Source organism: Moschus berezovskii, chromosome 15, assembly GCF_049115385.1.
Source record: "Moschus berezovskii isolate FMDL1 chromosome 15, NW_MosBer_1.0, whole genome shotgun sequence".
Classification (NCBI taxonomy): Eukaryota; Metazoa; Chordata; class Mammalia; order Artiodactyla; family Moschidae; genus Moschus; species Moschus berezovskii.
This window is the reverse complement of record NC_142474.1, coordinates 43,999,653-44,016,963: the sequence shown is the minus strand read 5'-3', so window position 1 is coordinate 44,016,963 and position 17,311 is coordinate 43,999,653. Positions and strand designations below refer to the sequence as shown.

Genomic DNA, 17,311 nt, shown 5'->3' with positions numbered 1-17,311 from the left:
GATCGAACCAACATCCCCTGCACTGGCAATTGGATTCTTAATTACTGGTCCACCAAGGAAGTCCCTGTAATAAAGCTTTAAAAATTTAGATGCATCTTCTAATTTTGGTCTCATAATAAAAATTGCTCTTGCTGGTATAACTTTGATCTTGTCCTGCATTCTCCCCAGCCAGAAGAAACAGTCTTGGAGGCGACATCTTATTTGTTGGGAAACATCACCCACTGCACGACTTCATTTTAGAGCTGTACAAGACAGGTTCCACAGAGGTATGGTTTCTTTTCCATCGTGATGTGTTTCTTGACAGTGTATTCATTTGATTATTTAATCAGGAATGCATTTTTACAGTTTTGGCCAAATATAAACCCAATTTACCATTCAGAGCATTTTTAAGTGTATAATTTTATGGCATTAAGACCATTTACAAAGTTGTGCATCTTCCTGATCAGCAACTCTGTACCCTGCAGACAGCATTAAACACTCCTCCCCATCCTTCCATGCCCCCAACCTCTCACAGCCTCTCTGCTGCTTGCTGATTTTATGGAGTCACCTAATTTTGACAGCTCCCCTGAGTCATATCATACAGTATTTGTCCTCCCATGTTTGGCTCACTTCATTTAGCAGAATTTTCAAGGTTTAGCCATCGTATGTCAGTGTTTCTTTTCTTTATTGGCTGAATAATACTTCATTTGTGTATACAGTACATTTCATTAGTCCACTCGTCTGTTGATGGGGACTTGCGTGGTTTCTTCCTTCGGGGAGTTAAGAATGGTAGTCCTGGGACCACTGGCTTGCGTTCCTGCTTTCCATTCTTTCACCTGTATAATCAGGACTGGGTTGTTTTTTCCCCTACAGTCAGTGGCTGTACCACCTGAACTATGTCATGGGATCCAGGGGAAGTTTTCTTTGGATGAGGAAGCTGTTCTTCCAGATCAGTAAGCATCATTGTATATAATTGAGGGGTTGGGAGGATGTTTAGTTAGCATTTCTACTTTGTTGCCTAAATGTTTCATTTTCTAGAAATAATAAGAAAATAGAAAACAAAACAACATAAAACCCTTGGATTTGGGGTCAGAGCCCAGCTCTTGAGACCATCCACAAGGTCAAAATTACTTTCATAATCTTACTAAAGTGTCAGGATGTTGTGTACCTTGTTGTGTACCTGTCTCTCAACTGTTTGGTGTTCCTTATTTATGAAGTACCTGTTCTATTTTTCTATTCAGTTATCTGTTCCCCCACTGCCCCCTTTTTAGTTTATAGAATATAAAGAATTCTTATATCAGAATTATTTACAAATTCTGTTATAACCCCTTATTCATCATTGTTTTCTATTAGTGAAATTACAAACAGGGCCCTTTTTAGAAGTTACCTATGATTGTATTGTTTTTATTGATTTAGTGATTTCTCTCTCTGAAAGCCTAAGAAACATAGCAACATTTTGTTTCCACTTTTCCCAAAGGTTACAACTTACAAACAGGTGGTTCTTTTGTTTCTTTTTAGAGTAGTATGCTCTCCTATTCCTGTGTTGAAGGATCTGACACACAATGCTGTGATCAGGTAAGTTTCCCCAAATTCCTGACATTTGCCCAGAATACAGCTCTGAACTTGCAAATAAGTTTAAGAAGACCTGTGATTCACAGGGAAATGGTAACTATTATTCCAGCAAGTCTTTGATATTTGGAGAGTCCCTGTGTTGCAGACCTCCAAGTAGAGCCTCTTGACTTTAAATTATGTATATTGTTAAGGTTACTGACTTAACAAGCTTATTTCTCTGCTTTCTGGTTTCCCCTAACAACCTCTAATTCTTCCTGGATTAGAGAGGTGGGAGGTAGAAAGTAGGAGTTTCCAGGAGTTGTGTGCTGTGTAGGTTCAAACAGACCTCTTCACCCTGGAGGCCCACATGGCTTCCCTGTATTGTAACATAATATAAATTGTATTTATATTCGTGGCCCTGTAGAGTTCAAAAACAGAGCTGTTAATGTACTTTATTTTGGTTGAGATAGAATGAATTTGTGGAATATTTTTTTATCAACAATTACAGACTTTTAAAGGGCTAATTTCTGCTACGTGGAAAACTCATACTTCATTTCCTCAATGGTGACAGCATTCTCTGCCAAGTATGTAAATTATAATATGGCTCTTTAGAATAAAAATCAGCAAACTTAACTACGCATCTGTGTAACTATTGTATGAATTCCTAATCTTGATGGCAAGGTTTATGTTGTTGTTTCCCTCACTCTTTAGATGAGAACAGGGCAAATGTTCAAGTAATTCAAGGATTTTGTAAAAGCTGTTCCTGAATACTATTTTCCCACATGTTACAATTTCTCTCACTCTCAGGGACTATTTTGGATTTTATTTAGATTTCTCATTGTGAAGTATAAGCATGTTTATTTTCCTATCTTTAATGGATTTAGATAGCAGCTGCCATTCTAGGAAGGTTTTCACTTATAGAAATCCTTTGTGAATTTAAAAAATCTTACTAGACTAATTGCCTTCATCTCTCACCACCCCCATTCTTACATTTCCGGTGGATCATTTTTTAAATTAATTTGTATTGGCATATAGTTGCTTTACCCTTTATCTTCACCCACGGTTTCTGTTTATCTTGGCGTATAATCTGTCTTGGCTCTTTGTCTTTTGGCTCTTTTGTTAAAGGTGGGATTCAGAACCATAAGCTAGGTTCCTGTGTCCACCACAAACAGTCTGATTCCGGCAGAGCCAGTGTGGACTCTGTTTTACCCCTGGGTCCCTGTCTTGCAGCAGACCTTCAGGCCGGTTACTGCCACCAGTCCTCTCCGGATTGGCACATGTTTGCTGTGCTCCTTAGTTTCTCAGTGTGTTTTTGCAGCCCCCTAGAAATAGTAAGTTCTACTTAACTTTCCAATTAGGACAGGGACTTGTGCACGGAAGAGTTCGAGAGTTGACAAATCCTGGAGTTTTTGTTTGTATGATTATGGTGGTGACGGTGATTTCTGAGCCTGCAATTTCTTTTCGTGTTATTTGGTATCCATTGTTTTCACAAGATTATTAAATTTATAAAAGAAATCTCAAATCCAGCTGTTTATTCAGGTGTATGTTGAATGTAACTTCATAATAAAATTGAGTTGATTTCCTGGAGATGCCTGAAAGACCAAAAGTAACTCCTTTTATGAGGTCATTTTTGGTCTTTTCTCTGAGGAGGTCATGCTGAGACTGATGCAGTTTACTTTAGCTTTTTGGATGTTTGTTTCAGGGCTTCTTCTGTATCCCAGTGTTGTTCTTGCTTTGCAAACAAAAAATCTGAACATGCAAACCTCCAGTGCCCCCTGCCAGTTACTCCTGTCTGTGTTGACTCCTGGCATTTCCCTCCTTCTGTGTTTGCATGCATCTGGTGTTGGAGTCTGTATTTGAGAAGTTGTCTATTTGAGTCCACTTCAGCGGACTTTCCCTCACCTCCTGTTTCCATCGCATTAGGTCTTACCTGTGTTGTTGAGGAAATATATTTTAGAAGTTATTGAAGGGTCTTAAATTCATGGAAGGACTTTTAGAGAATACAATCAACTGTGACCTAGGAATTTTATTTTCAATTCTGATTCCATAAATCTTTCCACATAGTAGTAGTTTAACTGTGAGTAGAACTGAGCCATCTCCCTGAATTTCTCTCATCCTTCTCTTCTTCCACCATTGTAACTTGCTTCGGCATGGTATTTTTACAGTAACTCTTTGTTAACTTTAAATATATAAAACCTCTGTTTGATTCTCAGTTTTCTTCCCATCTGGAGCAGCAGGTGACACCCTCTGTGTCACCCGGACTCTGTGTCCACACTGGCTGCTGTGTCCTGCACCCACGCACACCTCCTTGCCCATCTCTCCGTCTTTCCCGCGCCTCCTGTTCCCCCGTTGCCCAGACTTAGGAACTTCAGCTTTTCATGGTACGTGACTCCGTGTACTGATACCACTGCTCTGGAACCGTCTTTCTTTCCAGTTATTTCTCGTATCTGGCTTTTCCCAGTGAGCCTGTTTGTATTCTCTTCTCCTGGATTACTGTAGTGCTCTCCCAGCTGATTTTTTTTTCCAAATCCCACCTACCTTCCCACTGAATCTTCTCTCATCTTTCTTAACCACTGCCACCCCTCGGAGACCTTTGGTTCCTGCCATAGTTTGGTGGAACCATGCTCTGTATCTGGGTCCCACAGCTCTGCAGGGACGCCTCCTCCTTGCTCTCTAGGCTGGTCCCTCCATGAGGACCCCACCTTCACATACGCATGCATTTAGCGCACGCTCACAAGGTCCTATGTGGCAGGCAGGTGACAGGCTTTGATCAGCATCTTTTTTGTGGCTGTCGTGGCCTTCTCCACTTTCTTCCTTACTAAACTGTTAAACTTTTCCAGTCTGTCTCCCGTATTAGAAGAGGAGGCAGGCCCCATGGTGGCACTGTTTGTGCCTCTGCTCCCACCATGAGACCATGTATATAGTAGGCATGCTGAAAATTTATTTGGTAAACTGCCGAAAAGGCCTGCTGACACTCAGAGAACTGCTCTGAGATACTTTAGTTGCAGGCCTTGCTTTATTACTAATTTTCTCTGTTTACTTTGTGTCTAGAAAGCCCCACCAAATCCACATACCTACCTGCCACCTTGTCTCTCTCCCTCTTAAACCTTTCACATTGCCTGCTGTGCCTGGCCCTGCCCTAAGCCACCTGGAGTAGAGAACATCTGAGATAAAAACAGTCATGGTGAAGAGTGAGTTTACAAGAGGAACAGATTGAGTCAATGAAGTGCTGTTCAGCTGTTCTTGAGCTTATAGCATTTTATTATAAATGGAACCATTTTTATGTACTTAAAATATACAGTTAACAAAAGTTTCTCTCTAACAGATGGGCCCTAATTATTTTAAGTGGCATTGTTTGAAGAGAAAAAAAGTTAGCTATCTAAACTGTCAACCAGTTCAATAAAACCCTTTTTCACTGATTGCAACTGTAATCTGTAATCTTCAGAGGATCTTTGGAGAATATAAAAAAGCACAGAGAAGGAAAGGAAATGGTTGGAAATGGTTGCGTGTACAAATAACCTTCTGGTGAACATGTGTCTAGTGTGTTGCCTGTATTTCCCCCTTGTCATTAAGTATTTTGTTACTACATTTTAAGAAATGCCAGTTGAGGATACCATTTCTATTTATTTATTATTAAAAAAAATTGAAAATTTGTTTTTGGCTGCCCTGGGTCTTCCTTGCTGCATTTGGGCTTTTTCTAGTTATGCTGAGCAGCGGCTGCTCTCTGGTTTTGGTGCACAGGCGTCCCATTGAGGTGGCTGCTCTTGCTGCAGAGCACAGGCTTTAGGGAGTGTGGGCTCAGCAGTTGTGGTGCACAGGCTTGGTTGCCTCTGGCATGTGGGGTCTTCCTGGACCAGGGATGGAACCCACATCACCAGCATTGGCAGACAAATTCTTCACCACTGGACCACCAGGGAAGTCTCCAAGGATACCATTTTTAGAAAGAACCATAGTTTCTTTAACCAGTCCATTATTCGCCCATACACTTAGACAGTTTTTTAGCATTATGAATCCTGATGCTATGAGCATTCTTAGATATAAACTAGGTGCATATCCAGAGTCCTAGAAGAGACATTACTTTGTTAGAAGGAAGACGTGTGCTTTGGGTGAGACACACACACAGTGACACACCCACCCACACGCGCGCACACACAAAAAGGCAGTTTGGCCCAACTTGTTAAAAGTCTGAGTCTGGATGCAGCCATCACTCGTTTCAAGTTGTGACTGTTTACGTTCTCATAGAAACACATCAGTCGAGCAGGATGTGGGCTTCCAACAGGGAGGCTTTGTGTGTTTTCCCCTGTGGATAATCTGTTCATTGTTTTTGATTTTGCAAATGTTTCTACTGATTCTTGCAACAAACACTGATCTTCTTGAAGATGTTCAAGGCAGGGTCTTTGCCATGGACCGAACAAAATGAAAGGTGGTTTTTATTTTTGTTGTTGCAAACCTCTTGTACCAGTGTTTGGTATCATACTGGAATTTCTCAAGAGTTGGGCTGGCAGTGTCTGTTCTTTCTCTGTGATCACCTATAATTAGGTGGAGCATGACTTTGCACATAAAGTTACACGAGGGCCATCCTGGGGATTAGTGGCAGTTTGGTGAGAACGATGTACAGCCATTTGGCAGTTTGGCAGAATCTGCTAAGATAATTTTGGGAAAAGACTTCTGAATTGTAGTCATTCTGCTTAAAGATCTACAGTATCTAGTTCCCTGGTAGTGTAGTGGTTAGGATTCCAGGCTTTCACTGCCGTGGCTTAGGTTCAGTCCCTGGCTGGGGAACGGAGATCTGCAAGCCATGCAGAACAGCCAAAAAAAGAAAAATAAAAAAACCTTAAGAATAAAACAAAGGTCATAAGTACCTGAATTTACATGGTAGTAGTGAAGCAGGCTAATCCAGTGAAGTCATTAAATTGTTTCTTGTTCTCTTCTAGTATCAATTTTAAAGACCCACAGTTTGCTGAAGATTACATTTTTAAAGCTGTTATGCTTCCGGGAGCAAGGTAACAACTGTACAAGTTAGAAAATATAAACTCTTCAAGTTTATTTTGTGTAAGTGAGGTCCATCCCTGTAACTAAATATTGTGTTTTCAAATGGTTAGAAAACCCGCACCGGTCCTGAAACCTAGTGACTGGGAGAAATCCAGCAACGGACGGCAGTGGAAGCCCCAGCTCGGCTTTAACCGGGACCGGCGGCCTGTCCACCTGGATCCTGCAGCCTTCAGGGCTTTGGGGTGAGTGGTAGGTTTTTCTGTCTATGTATTTTGATTGTCCAGAATCTTGCATGGAGCATTATCAGCATTTACACCACAGATATGCAAGATCATTAAATACAACTGTTCTGCAGCTGTTTTAATGACTTTGATTCTTTTCTGCTTTTCTTCATTTTTTACATTAAATTCTGTGTCTTTGGTTTATCTATTGCTTTATGTTGCCTGAGAATTCCATTATTTTCTCAAGAGATTTTGCTGTCTCTGACCGTTATTTCGAAAAAATGAAACATGTTCTTTACCCTCAAGAGAGTTGTGACTGAGTTAACCTCTGGGTGTCACAGTCCCTCTGTGAGGAGCTGGCAGCTCCTAGGCTCGTGCCCGTGTGTTGAGGCCTCCGTGATGCCTGAGTGCGTCTCCTGGCCTGTTAGTGAGGTCAAGCCTCTCAAAGTGTCTGCTGGCCTTTTGTATCTCCTCTGCTGTGAATTTCTGTTTTTTATCCTTCGCCTTTGTTAGCTTCAAATTTTCTTTTTTCCTGGCTTATAGACACATAAAGCTGGGATAAAAAGAGCAAAGTACTAGGGCATGTATTAATGAGTTATCATCTGTGAACTGATGTTGATAAGTCATAAATAGATATTTCCAATTCATAGGAAAGCTTTAAGATTCAAAGTGGGCTTTAGGCAGTAGGTTACCATCAGTAGCATGTACTTTATGCAGTGACTAGTAAGGGACAGTGGCATCATGGGCTCTGAGTCCTGAGTGACTGGATCAGACACCTTGTCTACCACTGGATATTCTTGTTACAGAACCTCATTCTGCCTCCGTTTCCTGTGTGTGAAATGGAGGTTGTAATCACACTAGCCTCGTGAAGCTGTGGGGATTAACTGCTTGGGATAGTTTCTAAACTGCTATGTAAATGTGAGGTATTCAGCAGGTTGCTTGAAAGTCTTCATTTAATAGTAAAAAAAAAAAAAAAATGCAAGTCTAAAATACTCTTTAGATTTCTTTTTTGCATTATTTCAGCCAGTTTGGAAAGCAACGTAGAAGTATCTCTAAGTAGAGTGTTAAGTTCTGAAGATCCTCTGAACTTTTGATCCAGATTCCTACTTCTTGGAATTTATCCTGAGAAAATATTTTAGAGGAGCCTAGTTATACACCCATGTCTCTAGGCATTGCCGTCTATACTGCTAGTACTAACTAGTACTAAATGAGTGGACAGGTTTAGTAAAGTATGCGACATTAACATGTAAGTATTCTGTAATACTTAATACACATTACACTTAGGAAGACTATGAAAGGTATAGGGAAATGTTTGATGCAATAAACTGAAAACAGTAAAATATAGAGTAGTAGTATATACAGGTGAACCCTGAACAACTGTGGAATTAGGGACACTCAGCCACTGAAAATCTGCAGCTGTGGATTGTGCAGGACTCCAGTATTTACTGTTGAAAACACTCCATGTATAAGTGGACCTGTGCTGTTCAAGGGTCAACTGTATAGTGATAGCAACAGCATAGGTCTTCGAGGGCAAAACTAAATATAATGCAGAAAAAGAGAAATAGACTGAAATGATTTTTTTTTGTATAAAGTACTAAATATTTACATGATTATCGGGAAGCTTTGGTGTGACAAATGAACATTTGCTGTCTCCATTATCAGGTACCGTTTTGAACTTTGTTCATTATAAATCTTTCAACTTTGCATTGTCTTGGTCAGATCTAGTAGTGACGAGATGGCTGCCAGCATTTGTTTATTATAATAGTGATGGGTATGTCTGTGTCTAACTCGCTTTTTGGCTGGGGGGGGTCCTTTCATAGCCATGTTATGCCAAGAGGCTCCTCTGGAACTGGCGTCTACAGCAATGCTGCGCCACCACCTGCAGCTTTCCAGGGGAACGTGTACCGGCCACTTTTGCGAGGACAAGCCCAGATTCCAAAGCTCATGTCAAGTACGTTTTCTGTAATGGGTTCTACCTCCTAGCTTAAGTACTGCGACAAAGGGTGGTTTCTGATCTGCATTGCTAAAAGGGTGGACCTAATAGCGTAATTGCATTCATTTTAATTCGTATCCCCATTTAATGTTACGTTTGAGCTCCATGGCTGTGCTCATTTTCTAGAAAATACAGGCCATGTACCAAGTTCTCAAAGCTACTTTTCTTCATGAAGCCTTCGCATCTCCATTCCTGGTTGTCTGATTGCTTCCCAACCAGTCAGCCCCCATGGCAGGGGAAGAGACAATGTGGCAAGATGATGACATTTGTTAAGTCCAAGTGTCCTATCATTTAAATTTTCTTCTGAATGTTTCAAAGAGTTCATAAAAATTAAATTTAGAAAAAGCAGGGGGGGTTACTCTGTTGCAGAGAACCCTTAGAACTCTTTTAAAATCAAAGTTATAACTGTCAAAGAACCAGATTAAAGTGATCATTGTTGGGAAATACTTATGCCATATATTTAGTATTATTTCATGCTAATTTACTTACAAAAGCATTTTTAACCTGAAGCCCTGTAAGAAAGGAGTTCTGACAGTCTTCTGCTCTCAGGGTTCTGTTTTCACTGTGTTCTGTCTGTCTGTGTGTTTCTCTGTGCATCTTAATGATAGTGAATGGAGCGTTGTTGCCTCCATCGTAAAGTCTGTGGACTTGAGCGGTTCTGTTCTGTTCAGTGAAGGAAGCACAGAGGGCATGGAGTTTAATAGGCTGTGGAGAGCTGCTTGGTATGGTAGTTTCTTTAGTTACTTTCCCCCCCAAAATTGAGCAAATAGTGTTTCTTAGCATTTCCATTTATATCTGTGTGCGAAGTATGTATCAGGATGTACCACATACAACTGAAGCATCTAATTGGTTTGAAAGAGCTGTCTGTGCCCCAGGAGCTCACCAGTGGGTGAGGGCACCTCCGGTGGATAGTTAAAGCCTACTCTTCACTCACACGTTCCTCGGCAGTGCTTTTCTGCGGTGGCTCTTGGCCGTTTCCTTCTATCTGCTGGTATCGTGGCTTCCCAAGAGGAGAACAAAATGAGATGTGAATGCTAGGCCCAGGTGTAATCCATCTGTCTCTTTGTCTTGGTTTAGTTGGTCATTCTCAAGACCACAGTTATGGGGAATTTTGGAGGTTACTGTGTCCAGTAGAGTTTCTGAGGTTTGAGAAAACAAGTTTGAGTAGCACAGGTGAAAGAAAGCACGGGCTCTGTGTTAAACAGCTTCCTCCTATCATCAGTCAGTGCATTCCAGGTTTGATGTGCTTGATGTATTTTTTTCAAATATACATCAAAGTGAATACAACCACGACGATAACAAGCTTTTTCATGGACCTCTAGAAAACCATCTCCATATCACATGTGATATGCAACACACTTGGGAAGTATTACCCAGGTCAGTAGTTCTTATCAGGGCATCACAGACCCAAATGAGAATCTGTGTAAGTGGGCCTGGTTCGATTCCTGGTCAGGGAACTAGATCTCACATGTTGCAACTAAACATCTCACATAGCCCAACGAAGATGGAAGATCCCACATGCTGCAGCTAAGACCTGATGCAGCCAAAATAAGATATATAAAATTTTTTAAATTAAAAATAGGAAATAGGCTTTGTAGAGTAGGGATTCACTTTGAGCAAGAAACAGGTGGCCTTCCCCACCTGGTGACTTGTAAACGTCATTTTCCAGTTGCTTGCTTGTATATATATAAAGAGTTGATTTTTGAATATTGACTGACAGTGTCACTAAAATTCATTTATTCTGAAGTCTTTTCTGTATGTTCTTTTGGATTTTGCCCTTTTCATTCATGTCATCTGTGAGTAGTGACAGTTTTATGTATTCATTTTCTGATCTTAATGCCTTTGGACTTTTTTGCTTTATTGCACTACCTAGGACCTCTAGTGTGATTCTACATAAATGGTGGTGCTGGGCGTCCTTGTTTCATTTCCAGTCTTCAGGGGAAGACTTGTAATATTTCACCATTAAATATGATATTGGTTATAATTTAATTTTTAGGTAAATTTTTAATTTATATTTTAAGAATTAAAAATTTTTAATGTATAGATAACCTTTGTTATGTTGGAGGAGTTTCCTTCTATTCCTTGTTTCTAGTGGGGATTGGATTTTATCAACTGCTTTTCCTCCATTTCTTGAGGTGGTAATGTTTGTTTCTTTGTTTTTTATTTTTTCTTCTTCTGTTTTGTGGTGAATGACACAGACTGATTTTTGACTGTCACACTAACCTGGCATTACTGGAATGAGCCTAATGTTGATTTATCCATTTTTGTGTGTGTGTGTATTAGCATTTTGTGGGATATTGATTCATGTCTATGATTTGAGAGATGAATTTACAGCTTCACACATCCTGGGCTCATAAAACAAGTTAAAAAGTGTTTCCTACATTTTTATCTCTCTAGTGAGGGTTACTGTGAGATTGTTGCCATGTCTTAATCCTTCGAAGAATTCAGTGGTTTGTGTGTCTCTCCTTTTTTGCAAGAGCTTTTTAAAGCTTCTTAAAAGAGAAAAGTGCACAGTTACATCTCATTTCTGGAACCACAACTCAGTTGTGGAAAGGCTTGGTAGTGGTTCTGGTTAGGGAGAGAGGCGAAAGTCTGCACTCGTCTGTGGTCACACTTGTACAATAAGCACAGACAGATGCTGCCAGCTGTCAGGAGAGGAGATTCCATGTCCTGTGAAGTTTTCCCCCGTACTCTTCACACATAGCTCAACATAAGATTTGGCTTTTCTTTTTTAAGTTTACTATCATTAATATTTTTGTGGCATATTTATTTCATGACCTCTTGTGACCTCTCAATTTCTGTGAATCCCTGCATGTATGCCAACCAGTCTGTCCGTCCCATCCATCTATCCATCCATCCATCTGTATCTCTCTATATATTTCCTGTCTGATTTGTATCTCATCCTTTACATTTACATTTTCATATCTTTTTTGAATACCAAAAAAGTTTTAGGGTGGTGACAGCCTTTTAAGAAGAGCAGTGATAAGATCTTTTCTTATTTTCTCCCAATGAGTCTCTGTTGTCAAGACGCTCACTCCCAGAGTGCATGTGTGAAGTGTGCTTGTTTCCCCTCCTATTTTAATTAGGTGTGTGTATTCTAAACTTTGAAAATGCTGAAAGTAGTGTACAGATCCCCAGTCTTGCCTCTGGAGAGGCAATTGCTCAGGATTCTGGAGATCCTGAGCTTCTGAGTCTCTGGTTGAGGGGGCAGCTTTCCTGGTGCTTCTGACATAAAATAACGTGAGACTCACCTCAGCCAACAGCGCAAGTGCACGTGGACCATGGAGTGACATGGTGTGGCGGGGGTGCTCCTGGCTTCCCCTCCACCCCTCGATAGCCTGTGACCTCAGGCAGGCTTTGATCAATACTCAGTGTTATTTCATTTCTGAAATGGTACGGAGAATGCCCATCTCACAAAATTCCATGGTAAATGAGTTTAAGTTATTAAGTACTTGAAACAGTACCTGGCACATGGTACGTGCTATGAAAGTATTAAGTAGTAAATGATCCTCTATATAGCGTTCCTCTTTATAGAATTTTGAACTTTAAGTTTTGATTAGAAATAGTTTTAATAAAATTGAGATCTAAACTGGTTAGTCAGTCTTTTAAAATATTTGTAGTATCATAGCTGTTTCTTCATGTGGTGCTGAGTTCCGTCAAGGAGAGCCACTGGTCACAGAGCCAGTTTCTGTCAAGTGTCTGCTGCAGGCGTCTCGCTATCGGTCTTTGATTTGTCTTTGATGTGTCAGTTTTTGGCTGATGGGTTGATTGTCCGGGGACTGTTGGAGTCAAGTGCAGCCCTGAGTGCTCGACATGAATAAAGCATTCGCTTCTGCAGCCTGGAGAACATGGCATGTCACTTCTCTTCAGTCCGTAAACTTGTCAGTTATCTGCATTTGAAAAGTGATTTTTGATTAGTGGCAATCAGTAAACATGGGATCTTTTCTGTGATTGCCATGCTGATTAGGTAAATTGTCACTTGAGGAGCTGTTGGTAAAACCTTGGTTTCTGTGGTCGTAGAGCTCTAGAAAACGGATGTGTTTTTAAAGATCACAGGAAAAAATTAGCTCTCATTTTTTCTGTCTTGTGCTCCTACCTTTCTGAAGTGCAATTCAGTATCTCAGAATTTTTTTTCCCCTCTCTAATGGATCTTCTGTTAGAGCCATACAAATGAATGATAATAAGTTTGTTTTACATTCTACTTCATTACTTGTCAGCCAGGAAGTATTTCTGCTTTATGAACACTTAAGGGCCATATATATTGTTCAGAGCCACATGAAGAGATTTGTTTAAAGGTAGCCTTGAAGTTTGTCAATCCTCTTTAGTTTTCTTCTTTGATTGAGAGCAAGAGGTATTTTAATAGTCGTGTGATGGAATTTTTAAAAGTCTTATAAAATTTGCTTAGGTTTTTAACAAAACACGATAATTTTTGCATGTGCTGAGTTTGGAAAGAAGATTGTCTTGGTGGTAAGAAATAGTGAATAAGAAACAGAGAGGAAAGCACCTGGCATACCAGAGTTGGTGGAGTAGGAACTCCAGCCGCTCTCCTGGGCACTTGTAGGGATACAGTTGGACTGCTGAGAAGGGCTCTGCCTCTCCGAAGAAAACATTTGTGCGCAGTGAACTTTACATTCCATTTCTCCTTAGAAATTGGTGTGCTTAATCTAACAACGTGGTATATTCGGATGTAGTAAATATTCTAGAATGTTGAGGACTTTCCCTCCACTTACAGTGTTCCTGGGAGGAAATACACCTGCTTTTTTTCCTACCTTTACTTTTCATAAAACCTTAGGATAAACATTTCTGAAGGCTTTTCTTAATATGAATGTATTTTTTTTTATTATCTTCATTCGATTCTCCTCGTATTAGGGGGCAGTCCCGTGGAGAGTGCGTACTTTGCAGTGACACTGTATATAGACACCATGCAACCCAAATCACAGAATTAAGTCTTTTAAAAAGGAGGCCTGTTTCCGGGCTGTCCATAGTGATTTTGGAATATGTGAAGTACAGAGTTAGACAGGGGTCCAAATGAAATTTACTGTGTTTCCTTTGATCTTTTTTTTTTATTATTAATTCATTTTTTGGCTGTACTGCTTCTTCCTTGCTGTGTGGGCTTCTCACTGCGGTGGCTTCTCTTTTTGAAGAACACAGGTGAGCTTCAGTAGTTGTGGTTCCCAGGCTCTCAAGCACAGGCCCATGGGCTTAGTTGTTCCATGGTGATGTTTCTTATATTAATTAACTTTGTTTAAATAAGACACTAAACTATAATGCTTCTGGAAACATTTTACCAGTTTTCACAAACTTAAGTTTGGTACAATATCTGAATAGTTATGGACTACAAGTTTAACAAAGTAATGATCAGAAAAAGTGGCCCAAGTGTGGTTTTACTGTTGGTAGATTCCTTTCTCATAATTCATTGAAAATCATAGAGTGTTTTGGAGTATGTGTATTTTAGGTTTCTCTATAGAAATAAACCACACAGGTGAAATGATTGCTGTCTTGTAAGAAGTTCTGGTTTTACCTCCTCTGATTTAGATTTCCTGATGGTGCATAGTGATTCGGACATTACTTCAGGCCTGGACTAGGGTTCTTGGCCCTGCTTCCTGTGACTTGTGTGGTGATGAGCTTTCTGAGTTTCCATTCAGGTCTGAATAATGACCACATCATTATTGGAAACGTCATCAGCATTGTTCTCGGTTTGACTGCTACTAATTTGGTTTTTTTGGTTTTTAGGGCTTCCCAGGTGGCTCAGTGGTAAGATCCCCCTGCTAGTGCAGGAGATGCAGGTTCAATCCCTGGGTTGGGAAGATCCCCTGAAGAAGGACATGGCAACCCACTCCATTGTTCTTACCAGGAGAATCCCATGGACAGAGGAGCTGGTGGGCTACAGTCCATGGGGTCACAAAGAGTCGGACACAACTTAGCAGCTAAACAACAGTGTGGTTTTAAAGAGATGACAGGGAGGCGTAATTCAGATTGACTGGAATTGCCATCACTCTTTCAGTTTGGAAGAGCATTCTGCTTGGGAGTGTTGGAGGTGGAGGCCTCATGTACGCATGTGCTGTTGGCCCAGGACTGGGTGGCTCCCCTAGGCTGGTTTGTCCACCTCGGAGGCTTTCTTTGGGCCAGCACCTTGGCCATGTTGCTTCCAAAGCGGAAGCAGCCAGGTGTTTCCTGCTGGAACCCTTGTGAGCAGCCAGGTGCCTTTACTTGTTCGTGATTCTCCTTGGCAGGAGGTTTTAAAGCACCGTTCTACTTCTCTTTCTTTTTCTCCTCAAGTAAACCCAGATTGCATCTTTTTGGTTGCTAACCAGAGATAAGCTTTCATTTCTTCTTTCCTTTAAGAAAGTAATTTTGAAAAGCATGTTTCTAGTTTGTGTTTCCATTAAAATGTGAGCTTGAATACATTATGGTAAGCCTTGTTGTCTTTGGGCCTTGGGAGTCTGGAGGCCTTACTGTCCTCACACGGAGACCTCATTAGACAGCTCCTAGAACAGCTGGTCACACTCAGACCCTGCCAGAAGGTGGCTGAGGTGACCGAGACTGGGGGCCAGCGCGGCGGACAGTTGGTACCAACTGTGGGCCGCGCTGGGGGTGCCCTGCACCCCATTTACACAGAGGGCCAGCAGCCGCTTACCTGTTCCTTGTCATTTGTTTGGTGTTCCCAGCTTCGCTTCGTGTTAGGGGAAGAGGTTTGACTGTCAGAAAACAGCAGGGAAGTAGGCAATCCCTTTGTGAGCACGTCCTCTGGCCTGTTTTGGAGACTGTGCTGTCTGCGTCCTGTCGGCACAGCTCAGAAAGTCAGGGTGCTTTCCGGTCGACCTGTTTAAGGGGCAGATTTTAGGCTTTCTATTAAAGTTACTATTTGTTTAGTTTCTGTTTATGGATAAAGCAAAAATATCATCGTTTTGCACAGCATCTAAAATATGAATATAAAATACATATGTCTTTGCATACACACGTACACACATAGCAAGGGAAAGAGAAACGTGTGAGTTTAATGAGAAAGGCTTCTAAAACTAAAAGCTATGTTTTCTTATCAAAGGAGAAATAATTTTACAGACAAATTTGTTGACCTTGTCGATTTCATATCTTTTCACATTTCCACGGTGTGTAATGATGGTAGTTATTATATTCAGTCTCAGTTTTTCCCAAGAATTGTTAATTATAGTATATGTGGGCAGCTGAATAATAATTACTTTTCCCAAAAAAAAAATCTGTTTAATCCTTTCCTGTTTATCTTCCAGATGTGAGGCCCCAGGACTCCTGGCGAGGTCCCCCTCCCCTTTTCCAGCAGCAAAGATTTGACAGGTAATACTAAAGCAGAGTTTAGTATTTAGTATTTAGAGTGAGTTTTCAGTAATTTTTCACACCAGCATTTGGGGTTTGGGCTTTCTCTGTAGTATGAAATGTACTTTCTCCCCTCTAAAGAGTTTCTCTTGGGCCTATTCTTTAGGAAAATACATGGTTAACACGTTGAAGTAAAAGATTTATATGTATATAGTTTCCTGCTTTTCTTGGTTCCTGGCCTTTACTTTATTGATGCTTTTGAGGTGCCCTGAAAAATGCAACACAGAGAGCTTAAAATTGTATTAGGTTTTGGTCAGGCTAAACAAATTTCTTTTTAGAAGAGTTGTGCAGCTTAATGAGGCATAACTAATGGGGTTCCACTTTTATCATTTCTTTGCCGGCAACACAGTGTCAGTACAGACCAACCATTGATTCTTGCTGCAGACCTCTTGAAGTCCTAATCAGCTTCTTTGGTACAACTTTTTCAGGGTTGACAAGCTTATTGTAGTGCAGTGTCACTGTAGGTCAGTAGTTATTAGTTGCCACTGAAAACAGTTTCTTCAACTACTTAAGACTGAACTGAATTAAACTCAGAAGGGACTCAGAAGAGGATTATGGGATCTGCAGTCTAATAAGTACCACGGACGAGGAAGAATGTGACATGGTTTAATAACAAGGGATGTTTGACATGTGTTCTTTCATTGATAAGTTGTGCTCGCCTAAGTCAGGTGGTCTCTGCACGACAAGGCAGCCAGGCGTGTTATGAATAATTATATTAACATCTGAAGAATAATTTTTAAGGGCAGCTTTAAAGTCTGTCGTCTCATGCTGGTCTTGCCTGCATCGGTAAATGCTGAGACGAGTTTAAGCCTTCTCCTAGCACGACTTCCTTCTTTGCCTTCCCAGTCCTGATCTGTTTTGTTCGCCTCTCCTCTGCCGTTTTAGCAGCCTGATCTGTTCACATCTGAAATGAATGAAGTGTTGTTATTTGAACAGGGTTATAACCTCTACCCCTTTAAAAAAGTTCTTTTTTTAGAGACTCCAAAACCTCATTTCATTATTTTCTTCAAGAAGATAAAAGAAATTATGTTATTCAATTGTTTATTAATAGTATCAGCTACTTAGTGCAAGCTGGGTTTTAATTTAGAACGACTGCTCTTGCCTGTGTTTATGTTCGGTTTTCAGTGTAAGTACTCAGGGCACATGGTATGCACCACTTCAGCATCCTCAGAGTTAGCACCATTGTCACACTAAATGAGTGAGGGGTGAATTTTTTCTAAAGACA

The 17,311-nt window shown here is 40.6% G+C and overlaps 1 protein-coding gene across 3 annotated transcripts in view; it reads left to right on the top strand.

The window, feature by feature from the left end:
- The window catches only part of XRN2 (5'-3' exoribonuclease 2), a 62,486-nt gene that overhangs the window by 38,800 nt on the left and 6,375 nt on the right, over positions 1 to 17,311 (top strand). For all 3 annotated transcript variants that reach the window (XM_055430801.2, XM_055430810.2, XM_055430819.2), the window contains exons 22-28: positions 169 to 266; positions 853 to 932; positions 1,498 to 1,554; positions 6,465 to 6,533; positions 6,633 to 6,764; positions 8,564 to 8,694; positions 15,984 to 16,047. In XM_055430801.2, the coding sequence (XP_055286776.1) occupies positions 169 to 266; positions 853 to 932; positions 1,498 to 1,554; positions 6,465 to 6,533; positions 6,633 to 6,764; positions 8,564 to 8,694; positions 15,984 to 16,047 (631 nt within the window). The remainder of the gene's footprint in view (positions 1 to 168; positions 267 to 852; positions 933 to 1,497; positions 1,555 to 6,464; positions 6,534 to 6,632; positions 6,765 to 8,563; positions 8,695 to 15,983; positions 16,048 to 17,311) is intronic.